The following is a 26,054-nucleotide window of genomic DNA, read 5'->3' on the forward strand; positions in this document are numbered from 1 at the left end:
TGAAGATGAATGAATGAATATATATTTTTAGTCTCATGTACCCCTGCAGTACTCCAAAGTATCCCATGGGTACATGTATTCCCATTTGAGAAAGACTGCCCTAGTCAATTAGAAGAAATGACAAATTCCCGATAATCGCGAAGGCAGCACGTTCCCGTGACATCCGACGCCAACGGACACACCAAAGCACGCACACAGGCGGGTGGAACACGAAGCCAGTAGCAATACCTAGCATAGCAATGTGATCACACCAGAATCAAAATAGAGCGTTTCAGCGTCGCTGTCTACGTTGTAAGCTAACGTTATATAACTACGCGTGGTTATGATCGGGTAGATTACAGAAATACAAACGTTCGTTCGCCAGTTTTCGGTATAACAAACCATAATGGATGCAGTGAACGCGTTCAACATGGAGGTAAAGTTTGCTTGTTTCAGCCCGATGAAGGCTAACGCTAATGTCAGTTGGTACACACTAACGTTAGCCAATGTCTCTGATAGCTAAAGCTACGTAATTATATCCAACTTCAAACTGTCGTATTGGATATTTATTTTTTGCTGGAAAAAGTTAGCTCATTAGAACTTGGTCAGTTAAAACGTAAACATGGCTCGATTGGATTTGTTAGCCGCTAGCTTATGTCTATTTAAACGCTTGTACGTTAATCTGGCCAGGCCTGTGATTTCAGTGTCTTTAACTTAACCGTTAACCTTAACTTACATCACTGAGACCACGATGAAATATCATTAGTAGTATACGATAGCAATAGCTTCTGTAGCCCCCACAAACATAATTAGCGTAAACGCTATGTGTCCCCTTTTTAGTATTAAAAACAACGCTAACGTTACCTTTAAGTCACAGGTAACCATAGCACTGCTGCTTGTTTAGAGGAAGTTAAATGTAATGCTAACTTGTCGCTCACTAAACAACACAAGTTAGGTGTGTGTGCGCGTGTCGTTGGTGGTGACATAACAGTTAATATAATGCATGGACTTTAGACCTTAGATGCTGCTTTCCAAAATGTATTATGACGCTTCCAACGACGAATCATAATATTTATATGTATGCAAATGAGTTCGAGGTAATGAATGAACGGTGTTTATGAGTTGCTCTCATAGACATAAATCCATTCTCATCAACCACGGATGCTTGGATATGGTTATAGAGCTGATAGTTTTCACAGCCTAGGCCTAAATAAAGAACCGAAATACTGTTGCGTTATTGCAGAGTAGACATGTTACCAAAATACAGCTTCTGTAAGAATGGGTACAATCTGCATTAACCCATGTCAGGTAGTTTCTGTGTGTAGCCTATTGAAAACAAATGCAGTGCATAAGTGTGTGTAAATGTTATTGCTTAAACTATATTTTCATAATTTTATTCAATGTTCACTGTTACTGAATTCTCTGTTATCTATTAGTGAGAAATATCTGTATGTTACTGTAGTTTAGTGCTGCCTGTGTTGCCTATGTTTTATAAAAAAGCAGCATGTATGTTTTCCAATGTTATTGCTTACTGATATTTTTTCTTTATACATTAACTGATGTAATTTCTTCTTTTTTTAAAACCCATCAGTTGTTCTCCATGATTGACATGAAGCCTCCAATATCCCGCGCTAAGATGATGTCTGTCACAAAATCAGCTATCAAAGCTATTAAGGTAAAGTGAATACTTCATAAATAAACGATATTGTCACAGCGAGGAGTCGCTAATGCGGATGGTGATCTCCTAGACTATTGGATTGAGTTTTTAAGCATTGTGGCTCAATTTTCTTAGATATGCTATTATTTGTGATCATCAGACAAAAATCTAAAGTTTTGCCGTATATATTCATAAACCTAACCTCAAGGAACATTATTTCTACAGATTATAATTTCACTATTTTCAATTTCTCACCTCCTATAATGTGGATAGCTGAATACAAATGTTTGTACTAGGAGGTACCCATAGGTGACATTTCTGTGGCCTGACAGATAGGGCTTACAAAGGTGTTAATTCATTGGCTACATACTAGGTAGTCAGTGAAAGAGCAACAACTAAACAGTGCTGCTGCAGTTGCGCTTACTAGTGACAAACTGGACTTTAGGACATTTTCATATGAGGGAAAAGTGTGTGTTTGGATACACTGAGCATGAGTGGATTCTTTGAGAATGCTGTGGTCGTTTTCACAGACATTTTGGTATTGTTTTTCTATTTTGACAATGGGTCCTTTTTAACTGTATAAGGTAATGGCTGAAACCTTCAAAGGCTTTATTTTCAATGACATATTGTTAGCATGCATATTTTTCATCTTTCCAGGCTACAGGGGGGGAGTGAATATTATAATCCAGATTTTGAATAAGCCTTTATTTATCTTGGAAACACAGTCCTTTTTTTGCGACATGATATTTCTAAAGCCATCAGTGAACTAAACATGACTTGTTAAATGTGATATTGTTTGGTCTTAATTGGGGCTGAGACATTTTGAAGAATTTGGATATTTAATGTCAGATGAAAACCCTCTTATTCAAAGATGGCAGGTTAATCCTTCATTTGATGCTAGACAATGTGAGGCTAATTTGACTGATTGCAGAAATCCTGTATTAAATGAGAATCAACATTACAATTTCTCATTGCTTTATGGCTATAGTTTGCATGATTAAAACATTATCAAGCGTACTATGACTGATTTCTTTTTCTTTTCTTGTATTAGCTTTACAAACATGTGGTCCAGATTGTTGAAAAGTTCATCAAGAAGGTATGTACTCTATTTCCTGTTACTGTACGCTAAATTAAATATTTTACTTCAAAGTGCACTTTACAAATGCAATTTGTCACGAGACAAGTAGGATAAATTGTCTTTTTTTAATTTTGTTTTTGTGTGTTTCCAATAGTGCAAGCCAGAATTAAAAGTCCCTGGTTTGTATGTGGTGGATTCCATTGTTCGGCAGTCACGGCATCAGTTTGGTGTTGAAAAAGATGTATTTGGGCCCAGATTCTTGAAGAACTTTACAGAAACCTTCCAAAATCTTTACCGCTGCCCAGAGGATGATAAGGTATTCCATGTTTGTTCCTTTGGTATTTTATATACTTACAGTGAATGATAATAAGAAATATCTTAAGGATGGGATTGCTTTTTTTTTTTTTTTTACAGAGCAAAATTATCCGTGTCCTGAACCTGTGGCAGAAGAATGGTGTGTTTGACATGGGCATCATTCAGCCTCTGATGGATATGGCCAATGGAGCCATTATATCTTCCCCTGCACTTAAAGGTAGAGGAGTGCATATAATTCTCTTTGGGCAATGCTTGAATGTTTGTAACAATGCACTCGAGTGTTACCTGGAAATAAAGGAAAGAGAAGTTTTACTGTTGCAAGATCATTAATTGATAATTATCATTATCAATCTTTTTCTTGTACCTGAACAGTTACTGCTGACTCCCAACCAGAGACGCAGCTTCCTGTCACTAGTGCCTCAGTTGTGACTGCTGTGCCTCAGGTACCCAGTCCTGATGCCTTAGCTGCTGTGGCACAGCTTTTTCAGTCCCCCCATGGTCAGGAGGTAAGAAATACATTGGTTAAAGTGCTCTGTCAGTTCTGGATCATGGCAGATAAATTGGCAGTAAATTCTGAATGGCCCCTCCCTGCTTCCCTCCATCCCTCTCCCTCTCCCACCTCTAGCTACAGAGGATGCTCCAGAATTTCCAGCAGGCAGATAACACCCTGTCAGCCTCGATCACAAACAGCATGCCAAACCCACCCCAGATGCCTACGACCCAGCTCAACCCATACAGTGAAAAGAAAAGCTCTTTAGCCGAGGTAATAGCATAGCTCAGTGTCACAACATAACCTATTGTGATAATATACAAATTACTTTTCTTTTACTGTGTAATATGTTTATATTTCCTCAGAAACTCCTTGATCGTTTTGACTATGACGATGAACCCGAGGATATAATGGTTAAAGAAGACATTTCCCAGTCACAGTAAGTTTCATAAACTGTGTTTATACTTGTATAAATGTGCTTTGTATAAATGTGTAGGGACAACAGCATCAGATAATTCTTAATGCTGAGACTCTAAACATATTGCATGTATCACACTATTGCAGGCATTTCACCTTAACACCTGATAATGCCAATCAATGTTGCTAACATTAGTAATATATTCACTGATTCTTTCTGTCCAGTATATAACTTAAACAAATATGTATGGAAACTTCAAGCCTCCAAGGGAAAATGAAACTGTCAATTAATTTTTCAGTGAAGGCGTAGTCATCTTATGTCCAGTAGTCTATCTTCATAGATTCTGTATTTTTGAATGAAGGCAGAGGAGTGGATGTAATTTATAGAGCTTTAAACTAGATAATTTATTTTTGTGGAAAAAACATATTATTATTCTTCCAAGCAGAATATATTTATATGTCTTAAAACATGCCTAGAAGGGATCTTTAAGCCATCCAGGCAGACTTTTTTTTTTCCTGATATGCATGTTTGTAATGTGCATAAAATGAGTGGTTGGAAACACATGAGTTAGTGGTAGTAGGTCTGTTTAACTGCAACTATTGACCTGTGAATTAAAAGCCCAGCTGAAATTAGAATAGAATTACTTTAATAATCCCAGACTGGGAAATTATTTAAGATGATTATTCATTACTCTGTTATATTAAGTAAGTAGTAAGTTGTACCCCTGAGCTAGCATGCACAGCATCAATTGTTTGGAACTGGAATTACAAAATTAAAATAGACCTTATTAATCTTATTATCCACATCTGCACTGTTCTTGCCTGACATGTCAAAATATGTACATTGGAAAGGACTACAATTATTATTGTTTTGTTGTAATTTATTTTAAATATTTTATTGTCTTTGTAGGTTTGCAATACACAAATTCACGGTCTGTATATTTTGTCATGACAGGGGCATTCCTGAAAATGTGTTTTCTCAATTTCCTGGTCAGCTGCCCAACACAGAGAACGTTCATCCACATATGACAGGACAGACTGGTGGTATAGAGGTATCCGATCATGACTGCATTATATAATTACTCAACTAAGTAAAATATGGCAACTGATGTTTTGATAAAGTAAAGGATCAAATGTGTGGAGCTGCAAGCTTGAGTTGTAATGTGCTGTGGTCAATGTCCCTGTGTTATCTGTTTTTTGTTTTTTACTATCTCCTGTGGCTGTCTCTTTTTCATCCTTCAGCACAGTGGAGGAATGAGTCATGGGGAACATCATTTGATGCTAGATGCATACCGTTCCATAAATGAGGCTTATTCGCAACCACAGGTACGTCTTCAAACCCAGTTTAGTTTAACCTGACGAAACGTCTCTCCTGTGTTGAGAAAGACTTGTATTGCTTTTGTATTTGGGTGTCAACTTCTGTTTGTTAGTTTTTGTCATTAGAACAGTTGAAATGCCTTAGCTACCTCAATTGGCAGGGAAGCTTCTGTGATAGGCCTCGTTTGAATTTGATACATGAGGCAAACTCTTTAACTTGATACTTGGAACCCTCTACTCAGGAATTTGGTCAAAAGTTGTCATGTCATTATTGTCTAATAGGGAAATGTCAGAGAAGACTCAACAATGAGGCGGGAAGGCAGACCCAGAGGCTATGGCAGGAGATCAAGATCCCGATCTGGTTCAAGGTAAGAGGCTGTGCTCATCAAAGATAACTGTCTAGCACAGTTCTATTTGTCAGCTTTTATTTGGGCACATCTTACACTATTCCAAAGCCTATTTTATAACTACTTTTTATGTTACAGTGAGTTTAGAAATTATTTGATAATCTGCTTCAAAAGTCAATGAATCCTGAGGAGTAATTACACATCAGAAAGCACTGACTTCCATTTCAGTGTTCATGATGTCGTTTCTCACTCAACCCTTGGGGAAAGGGATATTTTTGTTTACCAGAATTGAAGGATTTTGTGACTACACTTTCCAGCTGGTTCCTTTCTTTGTGTTTCAGATCTCCCAGGAGAAGAAGATCGAGATCTTCATCCCGCTCAAGAAGGTCAAGGCATCGGCGCTCTCATTCTCGCTCCAGAGAAAATCGCTGCAGATCACATTCTCGTTCTCAGGACAGGGTTGAAAGGGAGAAGGACAGAGAGCGCCGTCAGAAAGGTCTTCCCAGCATAAAGAGCCAGACACTCAGTGGTAAGTACTACAACAGAAACAAACCCATGGATGTCGTGTGTGATACTTACAGTACACAGAACTGCTGGAATCATTACTACATGCAAATCACAGCAACAATCTATCGAACTTTGTTGAGAGGAGCTGCTTTGATTTCACAAGAGATAATTAGAATAGTTTGACACCGCATTGCTGAGTATGTATAATTGTACGGCTGCCCCGACAAAGGATTTTCTTGGTCGTCCAGTGGTCGTCATTTAGAGCGATTAGCCGATTAGTCGACTAATCGAAGCATATATATATATAAAAATCAGCAAGGGGACGGGCTCAAGCTGGGCCGGCAGCTAGGCTAGGCTAACGTTACTTAAATGTTAAGGTGCAAGGTCCTGTTTGTCGTGGACCACCTATTTGGGGGTTATTCTATCGAAGTGATTCCATATTTTAGATGTTTTTCCTGACATGATTGGCTATTAACTGTTAACTGTCTTACCGCGACGTACAGCCATAGGAGCTGCGCTGTCAAAAAAAAAAGCACTGACAGTGAGCGAGTGTCACGACTTCCTGTATCTAGCCCTCCAGCCTCTTAGGCCAGCTGCCGATCAAAGATTTTTACTTAATTTTGACAAGAAACAGCTTTAAATGTTTGTTTGTTTTTTTCCCTGCGACCAATCGACCAATGACATTTTGGTCTGTTAATTATTTTTTGGGGGCAGCCCTATATATTTGTATGTATATATTTTTTTTAAATAATTAAATCTATATAGTCAAGTGCTACTCAAAGCTACTAGAACAAATTGCTCATATTTTTACAGTAAATGTTATTTCTTTGAGCATTAGAAAGCTTAATGAATTTGTATATATGTTTATGTATTTGTATGTCTAAGTACAACAACTCTGTGCATGTCACATCTGTTTATGTAGCTGCTTTAAACCACACCAGCAAGAAGTTACAGAAGCATTACTATGTTCAGACATCCACTTAGTCAGAACACATTTCAAGCATGACACAGACGTTTAAAACTGCAGTATTTGAGCAAAGTAAAATGTATGCTTAAAAGGTGAGGTTAATTGAATTTTTTGGTCTATGATGCAGTTACGTCAGTGTTATGACCTTATATGCTCTTGTAAGCGTTTGTAACAGAGTGCTTGGGAATTGACAACTTCTTAAGAGATTTATATGTTGTATTTTATTTCAATGTTAGGTCTATATTTTAGAGTCAAAAATGTTATTATTGATCATCCCTGATCCATTTTTTTCTGTCCCTCGGATGGTGAGGCACCCTTAAGTTAGGGCCCTGCTTGTTTTCAATTTCAAGTATTGATGACATTTCCGTTGTTTGGCTCATCGTTGGTGCCTTAGTGATTGGTTTAGGGCTGCCGTGATTAATCATCATAATAGATGATGTTGAAGCCTTTTTTACTTTTTCTAAAATGTTTCAATACAATCATATCAGTGTTTCTCTTATATTTATTTAGCAGCGGCAGTGCTGATGAGCACTGTTGTTAATTGTTGTCATTATTATTCTCTGCTCTTGTTTTACTGAGTGGCAGTAGAATGGGTTAAGTTTGATTCATGTTAGCCCTCTTTGTTATTTTATCCTTTTTTTATCATCATGTAGCTGTTGCCAGTTTGAATGTACAGTTTTGCATTTTAATATATAAACATTTGTCTACATTTTGCTTTTGGTTGTGTTATACAGTGACATAGCTAACCTAAATTAAACATTCAACTTGATATTGTGTAGGAAAATGTATCATTTTACCTAATCAATTAATTAATAAAATAGTCAATAGCAGAATCAATATAAAAATAGTCGTTAGTGGCAGCCCTAGATTGGTTAATTGTTCTTGATTTATTATGCCTCCTCGCTGGTGATAGCCATGGCCAGAGGCATTATGTTTTTGGGTTGTCTATTGTTGTGTTTAGTGATATCTTAGGAATCCCTGTAGGGAATTTCTTGAAATTTGGCAAAAATGAATGCGATATCGCAGCGACTTGAAGGAATGTCTTCACATTTAGAACAGGTGTCTACTGGAACTCAAGGATGAATTGATTTTATGTCAAGGTCACTGTGACCTCACAAAACATGTTATATAAATGAAGACGACATGAATGATTAAGTATGCAAAAGTTCAAAGGTCAACATGACATCATGTTTCTGTCCATTATTCAACTCCATGACTCAGGAACAGAGGAGGAGACATTTGGTCTGATACTGAATTGGTGACACTAAGCTTGAAACTGTGGTGATTGTTTAGATCTTCTGTGCTGCCGGGTTGAATATTTCACAAAAATACACCTACTTCCTTTTATTAAATTCCTTCAAAGTCTTTACTACATATATCATATTAATCTCGACAGACGTGGATGTAAACTGCGACTTGACTGGTTGGAGGCATACATTTACAAGGCAGTAATTCTAGTTCCACACAATTTAATTTTGATCAAGTAGATTAAATGAAGAAAACAGCCACAAGTCTTATTCACTAAGGCACAAGGTCGTGCGCTAAGGGCAAGGGATATATTTTTAAAATACAGGGCAATTGGTTGCCAACAGGGGTAACTAGATTTATCATTAATCCATTCTCATTTCTCCACAGAAACTGGGTAACCATCCCCTAGATTTCCTGGGGAAAAGATTTGTAAACCATTTCATGCTTTCAGGTTGGCTTAGGAATCTGAGTAGTAACCATTATAGCAAGTCAACTCTGCCCAACATATAGTATACCATTAAAATAAAAATTTCAAATGAGCATGGGTCACTCCTGGATAAACACAACTTGAATTTCTTTCATTTTAAAAACATTTTGCCTTTAGTTTGCAGCACTACACTTTGGGTTGGACAACTAGACAAGAAAACCCAGCAGTCCGACGTGATATCCCTTTTGGAAGAGTTTGGCCAGATTGAGTCCATCAATGTAAGTTTAGACTATTCATGTCAAAGATGGTTTGAGATTGATAACCCTCTGTGGTCCTAAGATAATGTGTTTATACTATTACCCATTTTTGTCTCTATGTCCAGATGATTCCTCCAAGGGGTTGTGCCTATATTGTTATGGTCCACAGACAAGATGCCAATACAGCCTTAAACAAACTCAGCAGGGGGTCATACAAAGTCAATCAGAAGCCTGTTAAGGTACATAAACACAAATCACTTATATCTCCAGTTTTATATTGGTTCAATGACCTGTTTTAATGGTGACTGTTAACTTGATCATAGCTAATGTCATTCTTGCCTAGATTGCTTGGGCTTTGAACAAAGGTATAAAATCAGCTCACAAAAAGTTCTGGGATGTGGATCGGGGAGTTACCTACATCCCTTGGAGCAAAGTCAAAGTTGAGGAGTTGCAGAGCTATCGTGAAGGAGGTATAATGGACACAGACACACTAAATCCAGGTAAATTCTTACCTATTCATTAAGCATGTCCAAGCTTCACCTGCTGCAGGCTATTAGAAAAGATGTCCATAATGTTGTCATTATATTTTATGTTGTGCACAGAGTGGAATAATGGCATGGACCTCAATAAGCAGGCGGCTGTAAATGGAGCACTGGAAAATGTACCAGCAGATGGAACCATCACTGCTCATATTCAGGTAATACTAATAGTCTTTCACACTTTCAACAACACTTTCTTTCCAATATTACAAGTGCTGATATTTGATTGGTTTAATGGCCTTTGTGTTGAAGACTTACTTCACAATCCCTCTTGTGGAGGCTGTAAGAAAAATAAATAATTGTTGCATATTAGTAGTGGAGCTTATCTGAACCATCCTCTTCATCTTCTCTTCAAAAATTAAGCCGCTCCAGGTTAAAATAAAAATAAAAACCGTCCCCAAGTGAATGACAAAATCCTCTAAATCAAATTGGAATTATTGTGACAGCGTACAGTGTAGTCTAAAGACTATCCCAATCAGTGATAGATGCTCAATGAATAAATCTAGTTGTACACATGGCACCTTTCTAAAGCCCAGTGCAGACCAAAGATTCACGAGACAAGTTAAAACTTGCAACTACTTGCAATGTGCAAGTCTGCAGCATTCTGAAACATGATAAGGCCACACAGTGTATCATCTCCATAGCAACAACTCTCAACCTTCATTCTAACCAGAGATTTTAGGCTTTTTTTTCCTTAGCTGGATTTAATTTGTAGTAATATAAAATATTGTATAAATTAGGACAGAGATAGTGAGATACTTGCTCCAGCTGCGCTGACTTTATTGGCTGTTGAAACAGATGACGTGTCTTACATTCTAAAACCAGCTGCTGACTATTTGACAAGCTGAGTCGTAGGAGACAACATCAGCCGGTTTAAGTCCAGACTAGACAGGTAAGTTCAAACCGCTGCAACGTTCTAAAACTGTTTCATTTCGTCGCCAATCTTTGGTGTGAACCGGGCTTAAGGGTAACTTCATTTCAGAAATGTTTCATCAGGACTTGTACCATGGGCCAGGGGAAATATCTTGTCCTAAAAGGGTATATTAAAATTGGGACCTGTAATACCTAATTCAGTAAAATCACCTTTCTACTGTAAATTAGTGTTCAGTCTATGTTAGGCCGTAAATAACCATCATAACATTCACTGAAGCCTCTGATATGTTATTGGTGAAATTCACTAATAGTCAAACTAACTAACATTTCAAACAAAGAGGCTCACCGTGTAAGCCAAAATTGTGGTCAAAAAATGTACACAGTACTATGCAGGATTTACCTGTGAGTGCTGCATGTAGAGAAAAGAAGCTAGAGATGAGCAATGCGCACCGTTTCCGTGGTTGGTGAAGCAGCTACAGTTGATTATAATGGACGTGCTCTGCTGCGGTCACGCTGTGGCAGACGTGGCGAGTCTGTTTACCACGTATTTTGGCTTGTAGGCCTACGGGCATTTAGACTAGATCAGGTGGTCTAGCAAAAACACAAATCAGTCAGTTCAGATAAGCTCCCCTGCTGAAAAGCATTAAATCCAACAGTGCTTTTTCATCCGCTTTTCCTTTTTCTTTGCAACATATTTGCATCTTCAAGCAGCAACCTTGTACTGTGCAGCATAACTTATTCAAATAAAGTGGGAATTACAAAAAACTTTACTGTGGTATGTGTAGCGGGAAGCTGTTATGTGATCCTTTCTCTGTTTTTTTAGTTTCTGAGCTCTGTTATAGAGAATCTATGGGTTTTGCAATGTTATTGTGTACATCATTTTTACATATAATTACCAAAAGGTTTTCATAACAATCCACCAGTGGTTGAATGACGTGTGTATTGGATTAGATAGGTGTTGCCCCTAAAAACTCATGGAAATACAAACTTGTATTGAGCTGTCAATAACACAATTAAAGCACACATGTGACATTTGGTGATCACCCAATGTGAGGGCAAAAACTAAGCTTTAATTAACAGTTCTGTTAAAACTGGTAAAAAGCTGAATAAGTGAGTGAACACCTAGGTTTTATGAAACATGATTTAGCAGGAATGTCTGCAACCTACCATATTTAGCAAACATGCTAGCCTGCACACTCCTCTGTGAAGAAGGGTTGCTCACATGTCTTGAGGTTGAGCATATCTGACTGTTGGCTGCTGGTGGAACTAAAAGGCCTGATACGGAGGAAGTGTCCAAGTGGGAGTCAAGGTAAGCTGGCAGCATCATTAGCAACGTATGCTAATGGTTGTGCCAAACCTGTTGATGTAACAAAATAAATAATTTGAGATATTTTTAGATATGCTTTTGGCAAGGGGAATATTGAGTAACAAGCTATTGTTCATGGCTCCATGTACTGGTGGTGTCCATGTACTGCAGTACATACAGCAGGTTCCGTATCTACTCTTTATACTGTTCATGGAGCTCGAGCCTGTGCCATTGACCAAATTATTAGGGAAAATGCCATGATCCATAACAAAACTACTCAAAACACTCGTAGCATAATCTTTGGTATCAACGAAGCTCAGATATCTCTTTATGCTATCCTGTTTTTTTGTCATTTGTTACTTAATTGACCATTTTTCATGCTTTCCTCTTATTTATTTGTGAAGATATCACTACTTAGTCATCTCTGCAAAGATCAGTTAAAGAAATTGGCTCTAGTTTAGCTTGGTTGATACAGTAATACTTTCTATGAAAACCACATAAGGCATTATACAGGCATTCATAGTTCACTGATCACTGATGCATAATACCTCATGCCCACACGTAAACTAATATAATCCTTTCTGATCAACAGTTATAAAACATAACAAATTACTTATAATTCATTATCACAAGAGTCTTATGAATACTTTTAACTAATTCTAAACCAGAGGTCGACTGGGGCTTGTAATATATTATGGACCTTTACTCCCCTATATACACCTAAACAATCGGCTGTAAGAGCTGTAAAGAAGACACTTGAACTTATAATTCAGTATAACTCACATCTATACTTTTATTACTATTGATAAACTGTAGTGCATCAGAAAGCATTATGTTTTTGATTTTAGTCACAAAGCAATATTAATGCATTGTTATTCACTGATCTGCACTTGTCAACCTTCTAAATCGTAAACGGAACCACATCTTACGCATTTAAAAAAAAATCTCACTACAAAAGGTTTTATGGCAGGCGTTCTATATACCCATGATATTGACCATCGTGACTTTAAAGGGAATGCACCTGTTTAAATTATTTGTATTCATGACATGGCTTTTGAAAAGTAGCTTTTCTCAGCTTAATCACCTTTAATACCTGCAAAAGAAAATACTTACCTTTGCCCTATTCGCACGGGACTAGTATTACCTGGGACCTCTAGTAATTGTGGAGGTCGCCTGTTCTCTTAATCCCGTGCGAATCTGCCTTGTCCGTTATTCCTCAAGTATAAGTTCCAGTGCAAAATACCTACCATATTTTGGCAAAAACAGAAGCCATGTGATAACAATGATACTGTGCGAATCTGCTTCTCTGATCTGGGGTCTTATTAGTTTTTGTTTTCTCCAAGCCTTTTTTCTGCCTCTTTCCCAGCCGAGAATTAGGGAGGCTGCGTTGGTAATTACAAATGAAGGTTTTGACAGCACTTTAGGTGCAAATTCAGGAGCTTCCTCATGCTACACAGCATGGAGACCCATTTGCAGAAAGAGCTCAAATCCATCAGAAGAGCGAAATCTCGAAAGATGACATGGATGACATGGAAGACATGCATGGCAGCATGCGGTAAGAACCTTTATTTTTGATGTATTTTATGCAGAGCCTTGATATCATATCTGGGGGATAATGTCAGTAAATTTGAGTAAAATACAAACTTCACCTCTGTGCGAGTGCGGCGCACAAAACACTCAGATGTTGGAGGGTTATTTCTAAATCACATACTAGTCCTGTGTGACTAGGGCTCTTATCACCCCGTTTGGCAAATTCAATCTCAAGAGCTTTTTTTCTTTGGGAGTTGCCTCTTACCTGCATAAAGGTTTGTTTTCTGCGCTCTGCTTGTGGAAAGACAAACTTGTACTTATTGCAGGACTACTTGAGCATGTGTTTTGATACTCAGATAAAAATCCAAACTGGTGTAAACCCTTTTGTTTTAAGTTGCTACCCATAACAATATTGTGACACCATTTGATCGACCTGCATTGTATGATGTTTACCAAAACACATTGTTTTCTATCAATGCATTTACATATTCCCACACACCAATGGCTTCACACAATCATTTATATCCTCTGCTCAAGTACTGAGTGGTGGTAGGATGTGTTGAGTTTGGTCAATGTAAGCCCTCTTTGTTATTTTAGCTTATTTCTTTTCATCATACTGCTGTTGCCAGTTTGAAGTTTTCCACACATGTACATGTCAGGACGTCCTTTTTTTCTAATGCTCATCAACTGCTGCAATTTCATCACTGTATCTCCTTGGATGGGGACCATTCCAGCTACTGTACCTTGAATGGCTCTTCTGTCTGTATGGCATGTTTGATGTATGGTGACATGGCATGGCCTGTGTGTGTTGTTCAAAAAGGATGGAATTTCACTGTCCTCATCTGCTAGTGCAGCAGCGAGGAGAAATGTGGTTGCGGAAGAGAAAGTTACCAAATAGGGGCACATGGCATAGCAGTGCCAGATTGAAGAAATTTTGCAACTAAACATGCAGTTGAATTGAACTATCCTGGTGATGTTTACTTTCAGTGGAGTTGACGGGGCTGTAGCACTTTTTTCCCCTTTGAAACCTCTTGCAGTGTACCCACAGTAGCATTAAAAAAACAAAAAAACAAACAGCTTTCCCCCTATTACATATTTTCATCTCAGCATTCATCAGGATGCTCCACGTACGTGATTCTTTGTGTAAATCTACAGTGGTTCAGTTTCACCCAACCAGAGTTTGGGCTGTGTTTTGGGTCTGGTTCCGAAGCCCATTTGTGTGAGCTCAGTGTTTCATTGGAAGGTCAGAAAACGTAAAATAATTTCTTTTAAAAAATCTTGAGTCCATGTTTGGCAGCATATTTGACTAATTTCATGGATAGATAACCAAACAGATATTACAGATTTTTTCCAGTGAAACTATTAGCCATTGCTTCCACAGGTAAACGGGCATGTGGAAGTAAAGCGGATACAAGAAAAATGTTGCCAGCCCTTGGAATGAAGTGGACAAGGTAAAAAACAAAGTTGGGCGCCATGGATAAAAAGTTTTAACTGCCCATTCAGCACAAAAAAAAAAATGACTACAGAGAATGCAAAGATGACCCATGTGCAGTTCACACAGGGAACACATTTTATAATGTCAGCCTCTGTGTATTAAAGTGCTCTACTCAACATACTGAAAAAAGGGGTCCAGGATTGGCTTCACACGGCTCTCTAACACGAAAACAGATATGCTCGGATTACAACACCAAGAAGGAGAGTGACTTCATTCTCTGCTCAGTTCGCCATTACTCCACCATATATTTACATTGAAAATAGTGGTTTGATGCTATATTAATGTTTTGGATATCAAATACAGTGCCTTTAAATGGCCTACCAGTTTTTAATCTTAGATCTTGCTCAAATTCAAAGCATCATCACTAACGCCGGGTGATTTTTACCGAAAGTAATACAACCAATAAAAAGTACTTGTCATCAAAATCTATCAAAACATGACATATTTGAATAGTGTCCTTTTACTTTAAACTGTGTCACGTATAACACAATGAAAGAAAAGCATTGTGAGTGGACCATATAAAAATGCTCCAAAATTACTGGAAAATTAAGGATTTGGGAACAAAATATCGTTAAAATATAATAAAGATTGAAACTTATTTTTAGGTCCACCCATTCCTGGTGAAGGCTCAGTGTCCTTGGCACACAAAGAACACTTTCCCTGGGTAGAATCCACCCAAAACCTACGTTACCTTCATCACTATTGCTGGGTGAAAATCACCAAACGTGCCTGTAGGAAAAAGTGTGTTTTGGATTATGAAAACACCCATGCCATCACAGATGTCAAAGACGATGCTGAAGCTACCCAGAGACCCATGACACTCAGACAATCACATAAATGTATTTGCTCGGGTGAAAACCACCCGACAATGGTGTTCTAGTGTTAAAAAAAACAATTTTGGCCTTTTGGGAACCCCTTTCTACACTGTTTTATGCTAAAGAGAGAGAAAAAAATCATTAATGATAAAAATAGAATGCATGAATGGAAAATTGCCTGCAAACAAGACTCAAACAATAGTCAGCAACAAACTATTAAATAAAGAACATTGTGAATATGTTATTTGGAATGGGAGACACCCCAGGCAAAATATAATTTGGTCAATTTTGAAATTTTGGGTAATCTTTCTTCTTTTCACTCTGTAAAGCGATGACAAACTTGGGATCTGAGTTTGTCACATTACAGAAAAATGGGTTATTTACTCCCCAGCCAGATTTGAATTAATACAAATATTGCCAAATGTGAAAAAATAAAGTTTCAAAATTATAAAAACTAGGCAGTTCTCACTTCTTTGAAATTCTTTCCGCTGGAGGAGCTGAAACCACGCCCATACCTCAAGTGTCAGTTATGATCTGAAAAAATGGATGCTTCAGCTAGCTGCAGGAAGAGAAACTGAAAGTTGTTAGTTTTACGCTAGCTACACTTCTGTAAGTTACACTAAAGCATTTTGACAGTAAGCATAGGTGACCAAGTATGAGCATGTGAAGTGGATCTTATGTTAGCATGGGGTTGCTATAACGATGCTAACGTTAGTGCATTTCCATTATGTTAGCATTGTGCTAACAGACATGAATTTGCATTTTTAGTGTAAATCAGTAAACATTGCAATGATACAAATTAACAGTAGCATCTAAATTGCTAATTATTTGCCTCATGGTTTTAGCAGTTAGGCTAGCTATAGGAGCTATTTTTCTTGTCAGGACGATCTTGCCATTGCATTGCTAATTCCCGTTGCAGTGCATGAATGGTAATTCCTATTATGTGTTGGCATTGACCTGCATCCACTTTTGGCTTCATAAATGCTAATTTCTTCGACTTGGCAGCCTGTAAAAACATAGTTCTGGGTCACTCTCTTGGTAGTGCATCCCACTACACAGCAGCTTTTAGGTATATTTCTGTCTTTTGCTAGCAGACAATTGACAAGGAGGCACCCTCACATGATACGAAGTCAATGGAGAGGGATGAAATGTTTCTCCTTCGGTGTGTGCAAGGCTTTATATCTCTGTGATTCCGGTGCATCATCAAGCCATGATTTCAGGCTCGCTCAAAAAATCTTAAACCCAAAATTTGAAAAACTGTTCAATGCTCTAACTCCATAATTCAGTATTACATGCATTACAGTATTTAAAAATGTTCAGCAATCATTTTCCAACATGTATCTTGTGTTTTGAAACAAATATATTAATTTACTTCACCCAAAAACAAAAACTTGTTAATTAATAAAGTAATTAACTGGTGATATCTATTAACACTTTACCACTATAATGGCTTGCGAAAATATATGTACTTTTACATTTCCTCAAAGGCTGTTTTTCCAAAATGATTTTTTTCTCATGGTCTGAGCCAGAAATCTCCACTTAAGTAGCACTAACATATCTATATTCAGACGATTTTTACTGAGAGGTCTGTTCATATATCATTCATAGCCTGATTTATACAACATTTTATTCCTACAAGCGTGGCGAAAAACATTTTTTATACAGAATTATGATGAGATTACAAAGACATTCTCAACCCTGGTTTTCTTTTTATCTAGATGGATGTGTTAAGGGCTTTTATTTATAAAAAAAAAAGGTTATGTTAAATAAAAAAATCTAAATGTTTCAAATCTCTCATCAATTAGATCGGTGCTGAATTTTAATTTGGTTTTGCTGAAAATTATTCTAAATCATTGTAATGAGGTTGCACAAATCTTTTTCATTTTTAACAACTGCAAGCCTGTGCTTAGAATAGAAATTAAAGTCCTTGTGAATATGAGCAAGAGCCAGGTAGAGTACAGAGAATGAGAGAGGTGTCATGGTGTCAAATCTCAAGCTGCTCTCTATTATTTATTTATTAGCTTTTTATGCTTGGAAAAAGCTCCATATTCTACATGTAGTAGACATCATAGGTGTGACTTTTAGCCCTGTGTAGCATTCTTGCATGCACTGAATAGGTTCGGGGAGCTCAGTCATTAACATGGACTATAATAAACTCTGCGCAGTCTTCTTCTTTCAGTTATTTTCAAGTGAAGTGACATTTCAAGGAAAGAGGGAAATTCTTCAATTACATCAGACTCACGTGAGGCCTCACAAAGGTGAGTTAAAGAACTTATCTTTGGATGATGGGATTCCCACTCTTGGATGATCCTGTGGAAAGGTCGTAAGGTCATGAAAGCCTCACTCATAATAAAATGGACTTTTGCATTGTTCCATGACATTTGTATCACTCATAAAAAATCTACGCTGTCAAGTTCTAAAGGCCAGTTTATTGTAGAGCTGCCTCACGGCCGTCTTTTCACGTCTTATAAGTAGCAGGCATAAACGGAACAAAGGAATGAAATTGATGAGAATGAAAGCAGTGAGTTGATACCCATCACAGATGATGGGTCCTGATCAAAGATCCAGTGCCCAGCTTTCTAGCTCATGGGGTTTCTTAAGTGGAAATAACTTTCAGGAAAAATGGAGCAGCAGATGTCCTGTATTTTCTGCTGATGGAGTGAAACACCAGGGTAAGAGCAGACCCCTCTGTGCTATCCTCGGAATACTGACCGCATCCAGGGTGGTTGACGTCTGAACTGCCTTTCTTTATTTCAATTGTACGTTAGTAGTTGAACAGCATGACACATTGTGCTTACATAAAAGAAAAAGTATGTTCTGTCATGATCACTCTTTGATTTAATTGCTGCAGTTGGCTATACTATCTATGACATATATGTACTTCTAAGTAATCATTTGCAGTAATATAGTGAAAAGACTGTTTTAGCCATTAGACAAACAACTTTGTAAAACCTGACATGAGTCACTAGTCATACAAAAAAATTAAGACATAACTAGAGGTAATTTTGCGATGACATCACACAAGTTCTGACCATATTAAACCAGGGGCATAAAGGGGGGAGTAGGAGGGCTTACCTTCATTTTGATCTTAATTACACACCTTATAATTTCATGACTACATCTGTCATGGTTGTCTTGCTATGGGGGTGACCAAATCTGGCCTCAGACATATAAACACCTGGCAAAATACTCAAAACAGCCTCTGACTGTTCCTGCTACAGTAGGTGTCTCCAGGACCACATTTTGCCATAATGGCACACCGACTCGCAAGCTGAAATTACAAGCCTCGCTGTCGTGGCTGGCAAAAACGCACCCCTCCTTCAGAAGATTTCCAACATTGGTGCCCTCTAATGGCAGCGCCAAAACTGACATGGAAGCAAACAAAAATGTGGCCTACAGCACGAATTAGCCATTTTAACTAAGATGGATAAATTAATAAAAATTCTTGAGTGAGGTTAACTGTCAAATAAGTAGCAAACTCCAATCTTTGTTTGCAATGCCTGACAGGTTTTTTTTTCCTGTCTACTGTTTACTTTTTTGCCTTTTATTATACATTAAGCTGGAAATGCTCAAGCTATCACAACTGTTTGACTTATTGGCCTGAGTTCAGCTCCTGATGATTCAGACAATAATCCCCATGCCAAATTCTGAATCCTCTTCAGAAGTGTTTTACCTGCAGTTCTTCTGGTGGCCACTAAATGGTGTTCCAAGGAAAAGCCTTTATTGAAATGACTGGGAAATCCCCAGATTCAGTCTTGAAATACAAAGTAAGTATACTGTCTCTCTGTGCCTATTTTTACTCTGTTCACACATCTTGTGATGTGGGGTAAATTGCTACATGACCATGATGTGTAGAATGTGTAATTTGTAGCATCTTCTTTCAAAGTAATATGATGGCATACATTTTTGTTTGCAGAAAAGTTACATAATCCTGGTTAAAATTGGTGCAATCTGTGTTGATTGCTGCAACACAGCTGTTTTAAATCATTAATGACAGACTTGTCTAACCGTACACGGTGCCTTTAAATTCTCTTCCAATCCTAGTTGTGTTGATGGGTTTTTAATCACTTATATTATTTGTGTATATATACTTAAATAAGTTCAATTATACATTGTATATGCAAGATATAATATCAGGGTGTTGTGTATACATGTATGTATGACAGGCAGTAGACACACCTTACTGGTGTTTTACTAAACATCACAAAATTGGTATGTAAATGTTGCCTACGGTAACTTTAATTTGTTGTTTTGGAATTTTCTGTCACTAACTTTTCTGACAGAGAGCTATAGCATTGTGAAAAGCATTTGATGCATGAGTCATGATTAATTTGTGAATCATCTGCACAGAGGTGGATTTTATTATCTTACCCCACTACATGATCATGTTTCATGATTATGATTAGCTGAAACAGAAACAAAGAGATTTGTTTTGGTTGCATACGAGACATATCTGTTGTTGGCGCTCACATGAATAATTAGGGGGATTTTTGTGCATTTCTTGTTCTGATGTTTAGCACTCAGAGGTTGGTCAGTCATATTTTGAAGGATGAAAGCGTTTGGCATTCTATATCATTCTAACTATATCAGTTATCACTGTATCATATGATTTTATAGTTACATCTGCTCTGCAGCCTGTGTCTACAGACAGTTTTGGCACCAGGAAGAGAATGTCAAGGCAGAAACCTTGCAGCACCTGGTAGGCTGTGAGTTTAACATGATGTGCTGGGTTAATCTGTGGAAGATGGCATGCATGTGTGGAGATGAATGTCCTTTGTAAAAAATGTATATGTGGTGAGCAATTTGAGTTCTGTATACAGCAATAGTCTTACTATACTGTTTATGTTATACACTAATTATACCTCTTATAAAACATAACTTCTGAAAGTGCAGTCATGCAGTAACTGGTGTAAGACATGTAGCATGATGCGATGAAAAGGTTCTTATATAGATACTGTATTCTGACTTTTCCAGTTGAACTTGATTTGGTTAGCGTCTTAAATGTTTGATGTGATTTCATTAGGACTTAATTACTAGCTTTAATCATTCTGACTGACTTTGAAATCATGACTACAGTAAAACATTTTATTTACAATTTATTTTAACATCATATAGCTAGCCATAAACTACTTGTGTGTTTTAATATGTAACATTTTTCCTGACTTCTCTGGCAAAGAAAAATTTTAATTATCTCAGGGTAGAAAATGAAATAGAAAATACTTTTGAACGTGTATTCATGTCATTATTTGCATGTACAGTATTACGTTCAATCAATTTAAAGATGCCTCACTAATTATACAACTGCAGTTATTAGGTCTTTGATAAAAGGAGGTATTGATAAACCTCTGCTATGTAGCTTATAAAGTGTTTGTGTATGGCAACTGAGTGATATCAGTGACACAGATCACAGAAAAGCCCTTGACCACTGTCATAGAACCATAGTAACACATGTAAACGCATTTTAAAGTTAGTGGCAGTTTGTCTTCAAATTATTGTGCCTGTGCATGTTTGGTTTCCTTTCCTAGTTAGAGTATCAAATCCAATCAACCTGTATTGTCATCTTGCAAAGCAGCAGTTGTACAGAGCAAAATGAGAAGACATTTCCCAGGGAATATCAGAGCAACACACATACAACTTGAACATTCACACATAAAGAAAAAGAAAAACAATCCCATCCCTGATTAAAAAAAAGTAGGTATAGTAAAAATATTTTTGCAAAAACATTAACAAAAAAACTCTAGTAAGAAACAAGTAACAAAAAGTCACAAGTTGTCCAGGACAGCTGAGTTAAAGTGGCCAGCGCCAGAGTTTGTTTTTAAAGGGCCATTGCAAAAAAGCAGTGGCGTCAGCTGAAGTGACTGCTTAGCGGCCTCACAGCCTGTGCAAGGAAGCTGTTTAGCAGGCTGGTTGTCCAGGCTTTAAAGTTCCAGGCGCGTGTGAAGAGGGTGCAGTGTGTCCTTTGCAATGCTCAGTGCTTTTTTTCAGGCAGCGGCTCTGGAATAGTTCTTGTACAGAGGGCCTGCAGGGCCTTCCTGTCGCAGCAGTTGCAGTACCACATGTTGATACAGCACTCGAGACTCCACCGTGCCCCTGTAGAAAGTTCTGATGATGTTAGTGGGGAGTGAGGCCTGTTTGAGTTCCCTCAGGTAGTGCAGTCGATTATGGGCCCGTTTGATAATCCCAGTGGTGTTCCCGGATGAGGTGAGACTGTCTGTGGTCTGCACTCCGATGAACTTTATGTTCTCCACTCTCTCCACCATGGTGCCACTGATGTTGTAGGTTGGTATGTGCGTGGGCTGTGACCTCCTGAGGTCGACAATCATCGCACCGTTAAGTTCAACACAAGATGACCTGAAGGGTGTTTACACTGGAGATCAAAAGTAGAGAAGTATTAATACTACATTTATTCTGAAATGCCGTTATTTTTTTATTGTTCAGAATTTGATAGAATATCTGTTGTGCTGTACTAGCATGTTTTTTTTTAAATAACCAAGGCACTTCAACAAAAACTTTCCTTTTGTGAAAAAACAGTGAGCAAAATCAGAGAACATTAACCACAGTGTCAGAAGAAAAGATATATACAATGTTTTTTTTGTTTTTTTAGGGCTATAGGGTTCCAAAATGAACAGTAAGTGTAGAGGCCACAGCTTTGAATGACTTCAGCACATCTGCGCCAACAGGACATCACTAGTTTCTCACACTGCTCTGGTTTGATCTTGGTCCATTCTTCTTGCAGTCTCTTCCACAGTTGGGTAACTGGTTTGTGGGTTTCTTAGCCATTTTTAAAATGCTAAGGATTTTCCAGAGATTATCTATCTATTCTCTCCTCTGACACTTCTTCCTCCGAACTGGGGCTGGAGCCGATCCCAGCTGACATCGGGCGTGAGGCGGGGTACACCCTGGACAGGACGCCAGAAACAAACAGAGACAGACAACCATTCATATCATCAATTAACCTAACAAGTGCATGTCTTTGGACTGTGGGAGGAAGCTGGAGAATCCGGAGAAAACCCAGGCAGACACGGGGAGAACATGCAAACTCCACACAGAAGGGCCCCAGCTGGGATTCAAACGACAGTGCTAACCACCACCACACCGTGCCGCTCATAATGTTTTCCATCAGACTCAAACTTTAGCAATATCATGTCCTGGTCTGCAACAGAAGTTGGGCCTCTTGTACAGCTACATAGCAGGGTGAATGCAAATGTTTCTGTGAACCTCCTTCGGTAACATGCAATACCTCCACTGCAACTGTCTCCCAATAAGCCTGCAATTTAAAATGTAAAACAATGCCCCCTGTTACACTGCAAAATGCTTTACGCAGTTCCTTGAAGCTAAGAATATTGAAAAAATTGAAATGGCCAGCCCAGAGTCCAGATCTAAACCCCAAAGAGATTCTCTGGAAGATCCTCAGCAACAAAGTAATGGCTAAGAAACCCACTACAGTTACTGAACTGTGAAAGATACTGAAGAAGAATGGACCAAGATCAAACCAGAGCAGTGTGAAAAACTAGTGATGTCCTGTGGGTGCAGATGTGCTGAAGTCATTCAAAGCAAGGGCCTCTACTCATTTTTGAATCATATCAGCCCTAAGAAAACATTGTTTAAATCTTCTGTTCTCTAATTTTGTTCGCTTTTTTTTCACAAAATAAAGGTTTTTGTTGAGGTGCCTTGGTTATTCAGAAAAAACATGCTAGTACAGCAGTGGGAAAGCCACATCTGATATTCTATCAAATTCTGAACAATATCATGTATTTATAATTTGTTCTTTAATTTTGACCTCCAATGTACATGTAGTACAATGTGCTGTCTTGATCCTAAACTTCTTCCACTAAAAATCTTAATTTTATGCATCATTATTCGGGATGAATGTCCTTAATATTGAATTAAGTACAATTGAACATGTTCTGAGCAAACGTACTTGGCCAGTAAAGGTGTATGTATTTAGTGACACCTGCCATCACCTGATTGTTCTGTATTCCGGTAGAGTATTTTGGGTCAGCCAATTAAAATGCATTGTGATATCAAAGTGTTGTGTTTTTCTTTATACTAGGCGGAGCTGAATTTCAGAGTTGCTCCATGTGCCCTTTCCCCAGTGTGTTTAAAGCGATAATGTAGTCATATTTTTATTCTTATTTCACTATGGATTGTAGCAGATTATATCAAATGAATAAAATCTGTTTTATCACACAAAGCTTGCAGTTACTGTTCCTTGCCCGTCAACAGTGTGTTAGCCTCTTTTTGATCTGTGGAATTCTGCTGCTACACACTTGTGTACCTTTTGTACGACGCTTGACGTTTGAAATGATGTATGCCTTTTTTGTTTGCTTTGATTTGACTACTGAAAATTCTTGGGGAAACTTTCAGGAATACAGTACAGAGATACTCCTCAAACGAGTTTTTCATCAAATAATGTCACAAAGATGAATACACATGGGATGCAGCCAAGAAGCGGCTTCATGCTGTGGAATCAGACAATGTCAATACTGTAAGCCTTCTTGCTTGTTTTACTTGAATCTTAACAAGGATGCTATTGTGTTTCCTGTCTTCCAGGCGCCACCAGTTCAACAGCCAGCACCCATCGGAAGTCCACCTGCTTTTCCTGGCCCCATTATGCTGTCTCCTGCATCTATGCCTCCAGTAGGAGCTCCTTTCATCCCCACAGAGTTTGACCCTACAAAGGTGGTACCAGGTAAGACATTTATATGAAAGAAAATAGTATGGATTTTTCAGCCATCATCTAAACATGAGACGTGAGCAGTGCCGGATTAAGGTGGTCAGGGGCCCCTAGGCTACTGATTTTTTGGGCCCCCCATATTGTTAATCATGCTTTATCAGAAAAAAGAACCTTGTTCTTTAGAAGATTTCTGACATTTTGCCGCTGTACTGTCTGGTAACAGTGAGTGAGCATCATTTGACAACAAACCTGACCTTATGAACCCGGCCACATGATGGCAGCTGATTGGGTAAATGTGTCTCATATATGCATCCAATCAGAAACTTTTTTTTTTAAATGTTTTTTAGGTCCCAAATAGGAGGCACATTTTTTTCCCCTCAGTGTAGTACATTTAAAAAAAAAAATTAAAAAGTCTGTCCAATCTGGGGCCCCTAGACACCTGGGGCCCCCAGGCTGCAGCCTAGGCCAGCCTGTGCATTAATCCGCCACTGGACTTGAGTGCCCTCATTTTGATTTAAAGGAACTTCTCTTTAGACTTGATCATGATATGAACAGATAAGCTGCAGTGTTGTCACTGCTATTGGCTTGATGTTACTTTTGTCATCATGCTTGCTGGTCTGTTCTTCTTTTGTGCTGCCACAATACCTAATGTCCCACTGGGTATCAATAAAACCTTATCCTCTTTTGCAGCAGGGAGTGTAAAACCTCAAGAAGAGTCCACTGAGGATTCTAAAGGAGACCAAGGCACACCCTCAGATATGGGCACCAACAACCAGCTGGGGTCGCCTACACCACTGGGAATGACCTTGCCAGGCCCTGGAGTAATGCAAGGTCCCAGACCGGGTATGCCACCTCTGCAGCATCCCCCTGGCATGCCAAATCCTCATCTACCTCCATTCCTATCACCTCCAAACATGCCACCCATGCCCCCGCAGATGATGCCCGGAGGACCCATGTTTCCGCTGAATAGATTCAGAATGCCTATGCCTTTTCCTCCTCGTGGCCCTCCTTTCCACCGACATCCTTCTATGGGACCGGAGGGCATGGGTGACAGAGAAGGGGGGCATTTCCGTAACGGGAGGGCAGGGTTTGGGTGCCCACCCTTCCAACGAGGGAGGTGGTAGAGGTCGGCTGAATGAAGGACCTGAAGGGAGAGCATGCTGAATCACTGTGACAGATACTAATAAGTATCAGGGCATTGGTTCAACGAGGACTGCTGTGAATTAAGGGGGGTGCATAAAAACAACCAGAACATTTTCTTAATGTCACATAAACAATGAAAAACAAGACAGTGTTCTGAATGTGATCCATGCTCCTTCAAGTTCACCAGAGAAGACACTCTTCGCTGTAAATAGTGTATGTGCTTGTAGCTGTTTGCTATCTTTTTGTATATTTGCAGTTGTGTAGTTTAAGTCTAATCTTAGTAGTTGGATGTAAAAACAAAGGCAACGTCTGTATTTTTTATCTTATTCCCTCACCTGAGTTTTTGTGTATGGAAGAATACTGTAAAAAATCTATAACTCATACCTTTTGGGTATTTTGTTTTTCGTAAAAAGAATACCTTTGTAACACACTGGTGTTTAACTCTTCACCAGAGAAGTTTGATTTCATTTGAAGCAGAAGAAGATTTCATGTCCTGCCAGTAGAGGGTAGAATAAACCCTTTTACCATGGCCAACCTCTGTTGTACATTAAGGTCACACCTTGTAGGATCATGTGCAGTGAACATTAAAAAGAGGTACTATCGTTTGATCTGCTGGTCTTATTTTTGTTGATTAAATGGACATTTTGAACATACTTCTAAGTAAAATGAG

General features: G+C 38.4%; 1 protein-coding gene across 1 annotated transcript; it reads left to right on the top strand.

The window, feature by feature from the left end:
• Positions 1–210: 210 nt before the first annotated feature.
• On the top strand, positions 211–25,851 carry LOC310947210 (SR-related and CTD-associated factor 4-like). The gene is made up of 18 exons (XM_083913949.1): positions 211–415; positions 1,571–1,654; positions 2,688–2,732; positions 2,869–3,030; positions 3,129–3,246; positions 3,402–3,535; positions 3,655–3,792; positions 3,885–3,958; positions 4,892–4,988; positions 5,179–5,262; positions 5,536–5,621; positions 5,942–6,129; positions 8,927–9,027; positions 9,132–9,245; positions 9,350–9,506; positions 9,609–9,703; positions 24,118–24,256; positions 24,932–25,851. Exons 1-18 carry the CDS (start codon positions 386–388, stop codon positions 25,363–25,365), a joined length of 2,280 nt encoding a protein of 759 aa, XP_083770075.1. The 5' UTR covers positions 211–385; the 3' UTR covers positions 25,366–25,851.
• Positions 25,852–26,054: the final 203 nt, after the last annotated feature.

Source organism: Echiichthys vipera (assembly GCF_963691815.1).
Source record: "Echiichthys vipera genome assembly, chromosome: 5".
Classification (NCBI taxonomy): domain Eukaryota; kingdom Metazoa; phylum Chordata; class Actinopteri; order Perciformes; family Trachinidae; genus Echiichthys; species Echiichthys vipera.

What these genes read in the sequence shown, in the direction of transcription:
- LOC310947210 (XM_083913949.1), top strand. Translation starts at nt 386, where the DNA reads ATGGATGCAGTGAACGCGTTCAACATGGAG. An exon ending in CACAGACACACTAAATCCAG is followed by an intron (nt 9,507 to 9,608) that starts GTAAATTCTTAC and finishes TGTTGTGCACAG; the next exon opens with AGTGGAATAATGGCATGGAC. An exon ending in CCATCACTGCTCATATTCAG is followed by an intron (nt 9,704 to 24,117) that starts GTAATACTAATA and finishes CCTGTCTTCCAG; the next exon opens with GCGCCACCAGTTCAACAGCC.